This window comes from Enhydra lutris, unplaced genomic scaffold, assembly GCF_002288905.1.
Source record: "Enhydra lutris kenyoni isolate GAN:26980312 unplaced genomic scaffold, ASM228890v2 scaffoldscaffold10, whole genome shotgun sequence".
Classification (NCBI taxonomy): domain Eukaryota; kingdom Metazoa; phylum Chordata; class Mammalia; order Carnivora; family Mustelidae; genus Enhydra; species Enhydra lutris.
The window spans coordinates 10,044,441-10,056,934 of record NW_019154094.1 but is presented as its reverse complement, the minus strand read 5'-3'; the positions used below and the strand labels follow the sequence as shown (position 1 = coordinate 10,056,934).

Sequence of the window (12,494 nt, the reverse complement as noted above, 5' to 3'; positions counted from 1 at the left end):
TAATGTGAAAAAACCAATTCTGTACCAAATCACCGTGAAGATGAGATTAAATGTATCTGTTTCTTCTGTCTGGCCCCAGACTTTCCAGATCCAAAAGAGAGACCCATTCCTCTACACGCCAGCTACCCACCTGTGCCAGCTTCTGAATCTGCTCTGGTTTGGAGACCCATGGAGATACCATCTTAGGTCTCGGGATGTAGTGAGAAATCTCTGGGCCTGGCCAGATCCTAATCAGTGTTGGAGTCTGGCCAAACTGCCCTGTCCAGGGAGGCGACAGCTTCCTGAATATTACAAAACATCCGGTCCAGGTCAGTTCCAGGTTGGGAAGATGCCCAGAACAGGGTAAAAGATCTGAACAAGGACTGCCTGGGTGTTCCAATAGCATAAAGTGAGCAGGGATGGCCCCTGGTGGCCAGGCCCTTAGAATGTCTCCTATTTATCTTCTTTTATTTTTTGTTTTAATTCCAGTATAGTTAACATACAGTGTTACATACAGCAGTTATGAATAGTTAACATACCATGTTACATACAGTGGTGATGTAGAGTTAACATACAGTGTTAGTTTCAGGTGTATGATATCATGATTCAACAATTCTACATGTCGTGCAGTGCTCATCATGGTAAGTGTACTCTCTTAATCCCCTTTACCTATTTCACTCCTCTCCCCACCCACCTTCTCTCGGATAACCATCAGTTTGTTCTCCATATAGTTAAGAATCTTTTTCTTTTCTTTTCTTTTTTTTTTTTTTTTGGTTTGTCTCTTTTTTTCTTTGTTCATTTGTTTTGTTTCTTAAATTCCACATATGAGTGAAATCATATGGTATTTGTCTTTCTCTGTCTGGCTTATTTCATTTAGGATTACACTCTCTAGACCTATCCCATGCTGTTGGAAATGGCAAGATTTCATTCTTTTTTATGGCCAAGGATATATATACACACATCCATACCACATCTTCTTTGTCCATTCATCTACTGATGGATACCTGGGTTGCTTCCATAATTCAGCTTTTGTAAGTAATGCTGCCATAAACAAAGGGAGGCATATATCTTTTTGAGTTAGTGTTTTCCTGTTCTTTGGGTAAATAACTGGTAGTGGAATTATGGGATCACAGGGTAGTTCTGAGGAGGGAACAGAAGGCTGCCTAAGGACAAAGCAAAAGCTGACACCCTCCAACTCCCCCCACCCTCCTGGGTGGGACAAATGTGACATTCTTTAGGAATCTCCCACCCATCTTAATGTTAATACCTTGCTAGAGGGCAAAACGACCTTGGCAATGGCAAGGCCTCTGGTATCTGGTATCTTTGTAGGTCCTTTTTAGCATATGAAAGTTCTCTTGAAACCTCCCTTTTCCTTACTTCACCCTCCCCCCCCCTTGGTACAAAACCTGGCATCCCTCACAACCTGGGGCAGCAGCTCTTCCTGCCCACGGGTCCTGTCCCCGCGCTTTAATAAACCACCATTTTGCACCAAAGATGTCTCAAGAATTCTTTCTTGGTCATCAGCTCCGGACCTCACCCCATCGAACCTCACCTCCTATACTCTAGAACTTCATCAATTCTATTTTTAATTTTTTGAGGAAATGTCATACTGTTTTCCACAGTGGCTGCTCCAGTTTGTCTTCCCACCCACAGGGCATGAGGGTTCTTTTTTCTCTGCAACCTTGCGAGCACTTGTTGTTTCTTGTGTTTTTTATTTTAGCCATTCTGACAGCTCTGAGGTGGTATCTCATCGTGGCTTTAATTTGTATTTCCCTGATGATGAATGATGTTGAGCATCTTTTCACGTGTCTGTTGGCCATCTGGAGGTCTTCTCTGGAGAAATGTCCATGTCTTTTTTTTTTTTTTTTCTTCCATCAGAGAGAGAGAGAGAGCGTGCACAAGCATGGGGAGCCACAGGCAGAGGGAGAAGCAGGCTCCCTGCTGAGTAAGGAGTCAAATGCGGACTCAATCCCAAGACCCCAGGATCATGCCAGGAGCTGAAGGCAGATGCCTAACCAGCTGAGCCGCCCAGGCATCCCAGAAATGTCCATGTCTTCTGCCCATTTTTAATTGGATTATTTTCATTTTTGGTGTTGAGTTGTATAAGCTCCTTATATATTTTGGACACTAACCCTTTAGCAGATAGTCATTTGCAAGTATCTTCTCCCATTCAGTAGGTTGTCTTCTGCCTTAGTTAATTACTTTCTTTGCTGTGTAGCAGCTCTTTAACTGGATGTAGTCCCAATAGTTTAATTTTGCTTTTGGCTCCCTTGCCTTAAGAGACATATCTAGAAATGTCTCCTTTTCTTTTAAACATGTAATTTATAACCACTTCTCAGGGCCGAGGGTTCTGGAGAGGCCCAGACTGCGTCACACTTCTCTGTATTACAAATGGGTAAACTGAGGCCTGGGCAGAGGTATTTCCCCCGAAGGTCACAGGTCACACAAGGAGGCATGACAATAACAGAATAGAACCTAGGTTTCTCCATCCATGGAGAATCCCACGGATGTCATTCCAAGGGACTGGTGTTCTTTTAAATCGACACTTGTTTTAAGTTCGGAGGAGCGGACCATTTAAAGAATCTCCGAGGGGTGACTAATTGGCCCTTAAGGCATTGGGCGACCACCTGATTTCAAGGGCCCTTTAAGAGAACCCCAAAGAACGACTCACGTGTCCTCCACTTCCGGCATCCTTGAGGCCCTTCCTACGCGTGGTTAATCCCGCCCGGCTCTCAAGGTGTCTTGGGAAAAGTAGTTTCACTTTCCTACATACCCTAGGTGGCCGCTATCTTGAAACTGCATTTCCCAGAAGGCTGTGCTCGTGGCCTCGTAAACCGAGCTAGGGGTGGGCGGCGTGAACGCCTCATCCTGCGTTTTATCATTTCTCAGGGGATTAGTGACAGTGGACAGAGATCTTTGGCCGCAACGTCCGTGGGCTGCTGGCCTGGCGGTGCTGTGCGCGGAGGCCGTGGAATTCGCCACACAGCTCTGCTTCCGGCCTGGGGTCAAAAAGCCGACGCGCTGCGTCTCCTTTAATCGCCGTGGGCGGGGCGTGACGACGCGACCCGCGTTGCTATTGGCGGCGGTTGGGGGCGCGGAAACTGAACGGGCCGCAACGGCCGACGCAGCTTTCTCCGGCGTCTTGGGCGCCCCCGGCCCGCCATGGCTGCACCTTCCCCTGTAAGTTCTCGCCGGCGGTGTTTGCCCGGCCTTAGTCTCCCCCCTGGGACTGTGGGCGCCTGGCCCGGGCGATGGCTGCGAGGGGGCGAGTGGGACGCCGGGTTCCAAGCCAGTCTTCTCCAGCCGCTTGACGGTCTGTGCAGGGGTCGCTGGGTCGGGACACATAGTGAGCACCTTCTGCGCGCCAGACCCTTTGCGGACTGCCGCGGCGGACCACCAAGTCCCTGCTCCCTGGATTCGCATCCTAGCTGAGGAGACGCTAGTACTAGTACGTTTCGACTGGAAGTCGGGCCGGAGGCCAGCTCCGGGCCTCGCTGGCCTGAGTCTCACCATCCTGAGCAGTGGGTGGCTGGTAGGGGCTTTTTTGAGCGAACACTTGCTCGGACGGGACAGCTCAGGTCTGCATTGTGTTCTGGGCTGGGCGCCCTGAGTCCCAGGTTCCTCCAGAGGGAAGTACTCCCAAACCCCTCTTTTTGAGAGATTGTGTAAACATGTTTGGTCTTTGGGCTGGATTGAGAGTCAGGAAGATCAGATGGTGCTCTGTAGAGCAGAGGGCCTAGACTTAGGATCCAGCTTTTTGATCCCTATTCTAGCCCTTTCCACAAATCCCTCCCCACTTCTTTCCGTATATAAACCACCTTTGTGGGAGATGAGGAACCATCTAGCCTGGTGGGATGAGGAGGTGGGAAGGGTGTTGGGAGGTCTCAGGAGCCCCCTGGTCAGAGGTGGAACTGAACTTGCCTAGAGGTGGACATTATCTTATTCTTGTTCTCCTAAGAGGTTCAGATGTAGCAGTTGCTGCTCTGTTGGGGGCCCTTTCCCAGCTGCCACTCCGTTTCTTGTTGAAAGGGGGACTGGGGCAGGTGTGTTGGGGGTGGAGCTGGGCACAGGGCCCTGGGGGCCTTTGTTCTGGTTACAGCTCTGTGAGGTGGCAACGGTCTTACTCTGTTCCCAAGGACATTTTTTTTTTTTTTTACCAAGAGGAGGTTTTGCTGGGCTCCATGGTGTGCCCAAAATGCTTCTTTGAGGTTTCTGATATTTAGGGAAGGGGAGATGTTTGCATGGCAGGACTGTAACTCTTCAAGTACTAGGAGAAGCTGCTGTTGGGTGGTAAGAGTCTCTGGAATATTTTCTCCATGTCTTCCTAAGCTGTGTCCTGAACAGCTGCTTCCTTGACCTCAGTAGAGGTCAGGTGCCCCTTGGGTCACTGACCCTTGGGGCCTGTCCAGGCTGACCTTTGGGTTCAGTGGCCCACACTGGCTGCCAGTGAGATTGAAAGTGCAGAATCTGATTCCCGAAATGGGAGTTGCTGAAAGGCCCCCCATTTCTTCTTCATTCTCTTCGAAAAATTGCTTTGTTGAAATACTCACATGTCCTAAAATTCACCTTTTTTTTTTTTTTAAGATTTTATTTATTTATATGACAGAGACCGTGAGAGAGGGAACACAAGCAGGGGGAGTGGGAGAGGGAGAAGCAGGCTTCCCGCGGAGCAGGGAGCCTGACATGGGGCTCGATCCTAGGACCTTGGGATCATGACCTGAGCCAAAGGCAGATGTTCAACCACTGAGCCACCCAGGTGGCCCAGATTTTTATTATTTTATTTTATTATTTTTTAAAGATTTTCTTTATTCATTTGAGAGGGGGAGAGGCAGGCAGAGGATGGGGAGTAGCAGACTCCCAGCTGAGCAGAGAGCTGGACATGGGGCTCTATCCCAGGACCTGGAGATCATGACCTGAGCCGAAGGCAGACGCTCAACCATCTGAGCCACCCACGCGCCCCACGATAGATTTTTATATATTGATTTTGCAACTTTGCTTAACTGGTTTATTAGCTCTATTAGTTTTTTAGCTATATGTTAGTTATAGTTATTTAGCTATATAAAAATAGTTATTTAGCTATATAAAAATCCTAAGGATTTTTATATATAGGATCATGCCTTGAGCATTTTTGTACCCTCCTGGCTGTTTGGAAGAGTCTTGACCCCTGGGGAAGCCCCTTCTTCATTCAAGTTTCACACATTTGACCCTGGCTTTCCAACAGGAGGACCCCTCCCTGGAGAGGCATTTTAAGGGCCACCGAGATGCAGTTACCTCTTTGGACTTCAGTCTCAACACGAAGCAGTTGGGTAAGAGGAGGCATCTTTTCCTAGGCACTAGGTTATGAGCTGAGAGGGCGGAGTCTGTAGCTGGGAGGTGTGGTGTGAGGGGAGTAGGACACCGTGAGGACCCAGTTGGTTTGTCTAGACCTGCATCTGGCTTCAGCTGGCCACTCTCTGAGTGCTGGGCTCTGTGGCTCTGTGAACTGCATTCTGCATGCAGAAGTGTGAGACTCAGAGAGTCTGGGGGCCTTGCCAAGGGCATGTAGCCTTGGGAGGGGGGCCCAGGGTCTGGGCTTTTTACTGCATATACCCCAGCCATCTCTTGGGTCTGGCTGGTGGAATGGCCCTAAACAATGGCTCCTTTTCCTTGGGTCCTCAAGTCTGTTGTCCACAGCAGTTGGGGGCATCCAGTGAGAAGGGCGAAGAGCAGAGCCACGTACTCCCTACCCTTGTGCAGCAGCTGAGTACTCCGGCTTCTTGGTCGCTTGGAGGTTCCTATGCAGCCATCATGGCTGCCGTTTTGTTGTTTCTTTTTTTTAGTGCATTTTTTTTTTCTTTTTAAGATTTTACTTATTTATTTATTTGAGAGCGCAAAAGAGCACGGGTGTGCACGCGCGCACAAGTGGAGGGGAAGGAAAGAGGGAGAGGGAGAAGCAGATTCCCAGCTAAGAAGGGAGTCCAGGACCCTGGGATCGTGACCTGAGTTGAAGGCAGGCACTTAACGACTGAGTCACCCAGATGCCCCTGCTTTCTTCTATGGACAAGGCTCCCCCTTCATCCCATGGTCAGGGTCCCCTGCCAGAGGCTGTTGGTCACTATAGATGAAGAACAAACGAAGTCATTTGATCTATCTTGGGGAATCTCTAGGTTTCTGATTAACTTGGCCCCTCTCAATGGTAAAAGGCCATTGGATTGGGCTGGGAGGACTTGCTGTTTAGTACCCTTAGGGTGTGACTATGGGGGACCCCACGGGGGATGAGTTTTGACAGAGGCCTGCTGGGTTGCAGCCTTGGGCTGGCATGTGAAGGGCATCTCTTGGCTTCGCTCCCCTGTGGGCCTGCTGCTCGGAGAGCTGACAGCCCATCGATGCTCCAAACCCAAGCTTAGCAGTCGCTGGAAGTGTGGTCTGTCTCCTGTCCCCTCACCTCATCGTCCTGCTCAGAGGCTCAAGGCCCACCAGAGCTGAGGGTCACAGCATCCCTCCTTCCTCAGCCAGTGGCTCCATGGACTCATGCCTCATGGTCTGGCACATGAAGCCCCAGTCACGCGCCTACCGCTTTGCGGGCCACAAGGACGCTGTCACCTGTGTGAACTTCTCCCCTTCGGGACACCTGCTGGCCTCAGGCTCCCGAGACAAGACCGTCCGGATCTGGATACCCAATGTGTGAGTTACAGGCTTGGAAGGGCTTATCTGAGCCTGGGGCCCTGGTGCCAGAGCTGTCCCCACTCAGGTCCCACCCTGGCTCTGGACTTGTCTCAGTGGGACATCTGCCCGACTTCTGAAGAGGGGCTGTCAGAAGCTGGGGCTCCGGTTGGGGCCCTCCTCGTCGGGTCAGGAGAGGGATTCGGGGCTTGCTGCTTCCATCCCGGCAGGGCTCCCATCTGATGCTGCTCATGCATGGCAAGGTGGGTGGTGCTTCTGGCCTTCCTTGTTGGGGGGCTGGGGCGACTGGCCTGCGCTGATGTCGGGAGGGGCCCCTGTCAGGCGGGGAGAGCATCAATGTGCTCACGGGCCCTCTGGTCACTGCTCTGGGTTTCCTGAGTCGAAGTACTCGTCCCCGCAGCAAAGGCGAGTCTACCGTGTTTCGTGCCCACACGGCCACAGTGAGGAGTGTCCACTTCTGCAGCGACGGCCAGTCTTTCGTGACGGCCTCCGATGACAAAACGGTGAAGGTGTGGTCAACTCATCGCCAGAAATTCCTGTTCTCCCTGAGCCAGCACATCAACTGGGTCCGCTGTGCCAGGTGAGCCTCGTCCTGGCCCAGGTCCCTCGGAGGGACCCGGGCCTTGAAGGGCCCTGAGGTGCTGCTGGGTGCCAGTGTAGCATGACCTTGGGCACACTAGCTCCTCTTTCATATTCCCGAGCCTCAGTTTCCTTATGGGTGAAATGGGAGCAGAGAAGTTGTCATATTGTGAATTGTCAAGGAGCTTCTAGCTCACACGTGGCAAGTAAGTGAGTTCATTGCCAGCCACGACTGAGCGCCTCACATCTGGGCTGATGTGGCTGGAAGCACATCAGCAGGGGCTGTTTTGGAGCAAGAGCGACAAGGTGTTGTCGCTTCTACCTCACTACGATTTCTTTTCTTTTCTTTTTTTTTTAAAGATTTTATTTATTTATTTGACAGAGAGAGATCACAAGTAGGCAGAGAGGCAGGCAGAGAGAGGGGAAGGGAAGCAGGCTCCCCGCCGAGCAGAGAGCCCGATGTGGGGCTCGATCCCAGGACCCTGAGATGATGACCTGAGCCGAAGGCAGAGGCTTTAACCCACTGAGCCACCCAGGTGCCCCCTCACTACGATTTCTTTTCCTTTTTCACGGCAGTTCTGCAGGCTACATGGTGTCATTCCCACTTTGTGGATGAGGACAGCGAGGCTCAGGACAGTGCAGTATCTTGCCCCTGGGCGCTCGCTGGGTTAGTGGCAGAGCTGGGATTTGAACCTGTGGTCTACCACTCAGAAGTTGATTTTGCTTGAGCTGCTGGGTGGGGGTCGAGGCTTCTGAGGAGGCTGGTCTGGAGGCTGGCTCTCCCTTTGCTGTGGTGGGGCAGTGCTGTGGGGATGGGGGCCAAGTGACCCAGAGGACATTTCAGGGGCCAAGGATCGTGGATGTAAATGTGCCTGCTTTTAGCTATTCTGATCCTTTCTCTGGAGATCTCCGTGCTCCAGAGGAAGAGGTTGGGAGGGCTGGGGACGCTGGGAAACAAAGGAAGTCGGAGATCGGGGCCTATTACAGTGTTCTTCTGGAGACCCCACGCAAGTTACTTGTTCTTAGGGCACCTGTGTCCTGGGAAGTCCCTGATTGCTCCGAGAGGCCTCACCATTGGGCTCCTGAGAATAGGAGGGGCCAGGCCAGCAAACAAGTATGGAACCTACACCAGCCTTCGTGGGTGGGTCCCTAGGACTTCCACACACTTTTGTCGTGAGATGGTGCTCCGAGTCAAAAGTGAATTCAGGGGACCTGGGAATAGGATAACGATGCTGATGGTGGCTTTGGGACACCTTCATGTTAATAGCATCAGCCATCAGCACACACTTTGCCACATGCCATGTGCAGTGCTGGGGGCCTCGTGTGAGCAACGCTGCTCCCTGCTCCCCACGAGGTAGGTCCCATTCTTACCCATCTCTCAGAGGGAAAGCCGCTTGCCCGGGATTGCTCAGGACCGGAGCAGGGCGCATTGCTTTGGCTGGTTCTGGAATCAGGTGGTGGGCAGGGCAGGAAGGTGGCTGTGGAGGACAGCGTGCCACGCCCACAGTGGTGGTGTGACTTGTGCCCTGCCTGGTTCAGGTTCTCCCCCGACGGGAGGCTTATCGTGTCTGCCAGCGATGACAAGACTGTCAAGCTATGGGACAAGACGAGCCGGGAGTGTGTCCACTCTTACTGTGAGCACGGCAGGTAAGTCACTGGACGCTGTTGTCCTCCTGCAGGTGTTCAGGAAGAGCATGGACCTAGGGACAAAGGGGCCCCAGTGGCCTTATTTGGGGCCACGTTTCTGCCCCTCTCTGTCTCTGGATTCTTTCCTCTGTGAGCAGGAGGTTCAGCCTCATCCCCATCCCCATAAATATGGGGGGCTAACTTCAAGGCATGTGATGCTTAGGGCCGCTCTTTTCCCTTCACTTCCCAGTTCTCACACTGGCGACTTGTCTCTCTCAAAGAAGGTGACCCCAGACCTCTCCACATCACATTAGTATGTTACTTACCCATGGTGATGGTTTTATCAATGACAGGCTTGTCAGGTTCTTGTAAGTTCTTGGTGGTGGTTCCCATTGTGCCACATCATCAGGAGAGGCAGGGGCCTGCACTGGAGCTGGACCTCCCCTGTTCTGGTCTCCTTGATGAACCCCCAGCTTCTGCCCTCCTCCAGTAGGCAGCTGGGAGCCCAGGGCCAAGCTCCTCTGGAGAGCCAGCCACGATGCCAGCCTGGGTGTCACGTGGGCATACTGGGGGACTGTGGCCTATCTCCTGGAGATAGGTCAACCAGCGGCCTTGGGGTCCTGCTGGCCCTTTGGGGCTGGGCCACAGTGGGCAGGGCCTGTCCTGCCTCCTGCTTTGATGAGGGCTCCAGCTCTGACTCAGAACACCCGGAGTCATCAGCTGATCTCTGGGCTGAGGACCACTTTCTCTGTTTGTATTTAAAGATTTTATTTATTTATTTGACAGACAGAGATCACAAGTAGGTGGAGAGGCAGGCAGAGAGAGAGAGAGGAGGAAGCAGGCTCCCCGCGGAGCAGAGAGCCCGATGTGGGGCTCGATCCCAGGACCCTGGGATCATGACCTGAGCCGAAGGCAGAGGCTTTAATCCACTGAGCCACCCAGGCGCCCTCTCTGTTTGTATTTAGAAGTGGCTGCTGGGATTTGCTCCCTGGTGAGTCCACGTCTGGTACCTGCTAGCTACTGTTCTCACCCTCTCCTTGCTATCTCTTGGCCCCCGTAAAGAAACAGGGCAAAAGGGAGGTCTTCTGTGTTTGGGGAACAGTCTGAGCAGATGTGCATGGTTAGGAAAGGACTGGATGTCTGGGGGTCTGTTCAGAGCCCGGATGGTCCTTCTCTAGCCTGTGGCGGCCCCTGTCTTTGCAGCTTTGTCACTTCCGTGGACTTCCACCCCAGTGGCACATGCATCGCCGCCGCCGGCATGGACAACACGGTGAAGGTGTGGGACGTGCGGACGCACCGGCTCTTACAGCACTATCAGCGTGAGTGGCCGTGCGCTGCCGTGGCAGGGCTGGGTGGGAGCAGGTGGCGGGCTTGTCACTCTGGTGCTGAAGCGGCCCCGAGGATGGCCCCGGTCAGTGGGGAAGAGCCCTGGGCCTGCTGGGATCTCTTGTGGTCAGTAGTCTGTGTCGTGGCCATGCTGGCTCGGAACACTGGCCTGGAGGTGGATCGTGGCACTAGCTGGTGTCCCCCAAGCCGTCTGGGAATCTTACACATGCTGCAGGGCGAAACGAGGAGCTTGCGGGGTATGTCTGGCCAGGGCCTTGCTCAAGGGCCACTTCTCAGGGGCTGCCTGTGCTACTGGCCTAAGGCGAAGGGGGCAGGTCTGTCAAAAGAAGTCAGTGTTTATGCGATCTTGGCCACCTCTGGCCTCATGGTGTCCTCCATAGATACAGAGCCATGAACCAGATGGAGGGTCCACTTAGGCTAGAGACCAGGCTCAGGAGGCAGCCCCGGGTCTGTGTGCCCTGATCCAGCGGTAGCCCTTGGGAGGCAGAGTGGCAGGCAGTCAACATGGGCCGCATCAGGCTCCAGCTGGGGGGTGGGGGAGGGACAGATTTGGTATGATTAGGATGAGCTAGCCGAGGGTACTGGAGTATGGAACTGTCTTGAGAGCAGGTGTGACTGGGCAGGGCCCTGAGCCACCTCAGTTGTGGGGATGGAGCCAGGGAAGGAAGCTGGCGAGGTCCATGGGAGGAACTGGGAGTTGTGCAAGGGGCAAAATGGTGGGTGGGCCCGTGGGCCTGGGCTGAGACTGGGGAGGGGTAGAGCTGGAGTTGTTTGAGGACCTGTGGTCCTTGACTTGGGACTAAGTTTATTTTTTTTTTTTTAATTTTTATTTATTTTTATTTTATTTATTTGACAGACAGAGATCACAAGTAGGCAGAGAGGCAGGCAGAGAGGAGGAAGCAGGCTCCCTGCCGAGCAGAGAGCCCGATGCTGGGCTTGATCCCAGGACCCTGGGATCATGACCTGAGCCAAAGGCAGAGGCTTAACCCGCTGAGCCACCCAGGCACCCTTGGGACTAAGTTTAAAGTCCACGGGCTATGTTCCAGAATTCACACCTGAAAATGGGGAGGATGTATCTGGACAAAGGTGTGGGACTTGGGGTTCAGAGCTCTCCTTTCTACCTGCTCTGAGCCCTTCTTAGCTGATTCTCAGATGTTGAGGATGGCACTTTCTTGAGGTAACCGAGGTGAGAAGATCTTCCAAGAAGAGGGAGAGGCTCCTGGTCTTAAAAAGCACGTGGTGGAGGGTGGGCTCTGCAGCCAGTCTCTGCATTCCTAGCTTCGTGATGTTAGGCAGGTCACTTGACTCCTCTGGGTCCCCTGGGACAGTGATGGGGTCTCCCTTGCAGATGGTGTTTGTAGGGTAACAAGGTGGTCTGGAACCAGGTGCTGTGTTCATGATGCCCGAGTTGCCAAGTCTGGGTCCTGGAAATCCCGGAGTAGGGAGTCTGGCCTGCACTGCCCTACACCACCACCAGGTGGCAGGGGCTAGCCGCATAACTGGTTCCTTCCTCAGCAGAGCCCAGTGTTTGTTACAGCCTCTGTCCCAGATGGAGCTTCCAAAACAGAGCAGCTGTGCGTCTGCCCTCTACTTGGAGACCACAAGTCTCCTTCCCCTCCTTCAGGCTTTAGAGGCCTCTCTTCTGCTCTGGGCCAGGCCTGGGTTAGAGAATGGGCACATCTGCATGGTTAACTAGGGGATGGTTGGCGGGTGTGGAGGAGTGCTGGGCCGGAAGGCGCTCCTGAGTGTGGGGTCAGGAGAGATGGGAAGGGAAGGTGACGAGGCACTGCAGGTTGGGAGTATAGGCTCTTTCCTATCTGTAACTGGGGTGGTAATAATACCTTATGGGGTTTGTGAAGCTCTGTTGGGGGAATCCACGTGAGTCCTGGAAATGTGGTTTGTAACACAGAAGTATTTTTCTTTTAATTTTTTGTTTAATTTTTTTTCACCACGTAAGTCTTGACACTGAGGGGAGAGGATGTCTAGGCGACCCTGGGAGGGTCCAGCTTCACCTCTGATGGATCAGGAGCATGAGTCTGGGTTTGTAGAATACACCAGCGGGTACCCATTGGGGAGGACCTTGAATGCCGTACTCTGGCCTGTGGTCCCAAAGATGCAGTCTGGCTGGCCGTGCTGGGACTGGTCCCATTGCTCGAGGAGTGAAGGTCTGTCTGGGAGGACAGCAGTGCTGGGAGGTCTGCATGGGCGGCGGGGGGGCAGTTGATGCATCTGGGTGACTGGTGGGTGGGCCGCTTGCACCCAGTGTCTGAGTGAGGGCCGGGTATGTGAATGGGGCGGGG

General features: G+C 53.1%; 1 protein-coding gene across 1 annotated transcript in view; it reads left to right on the top strand.

Moving 5' to 3' along the window:
- Positions 1 to 3,111: 3,111 nt before the first annotated feature.
- LOC111144274 (POC1 centriolar protein A) overlaps positions 3,112 to 12,494 on the top strand; it is a 68,705-nt gene continuing 59,322 nt past the window's right edge. The window contains exons 1-6 of the mRNA XM_022498507.1: positions 3,112 to 3,159; positions 5,201 to 5,285; positions 6,471 to 6,642; positions 7,043 to 7,222; positions 8,761 to 8,868; positions 10,051 to 10,166. Coding sequence (XP_022354215.1) covers positions 3,142 to 3,159; positions 5,201 to 5,285; positions 6,471 to 6,642; positions 7,043 to 7,222; positions 8,761 to 8,868; positions 10,051 to 10,166 — 679 coding nt within the window. The 5' untranslated portion in view covers positions 3,112 to 3,141. The remainder of the gene's footprint in view (positions 3,160 to 5,200; positions 5,286 to 6,470; positions 6,643 to 7,042; positions 7,223 to 8,760; positions 8,869 to 10,050; positions 10,167 to 12,494) is intronic.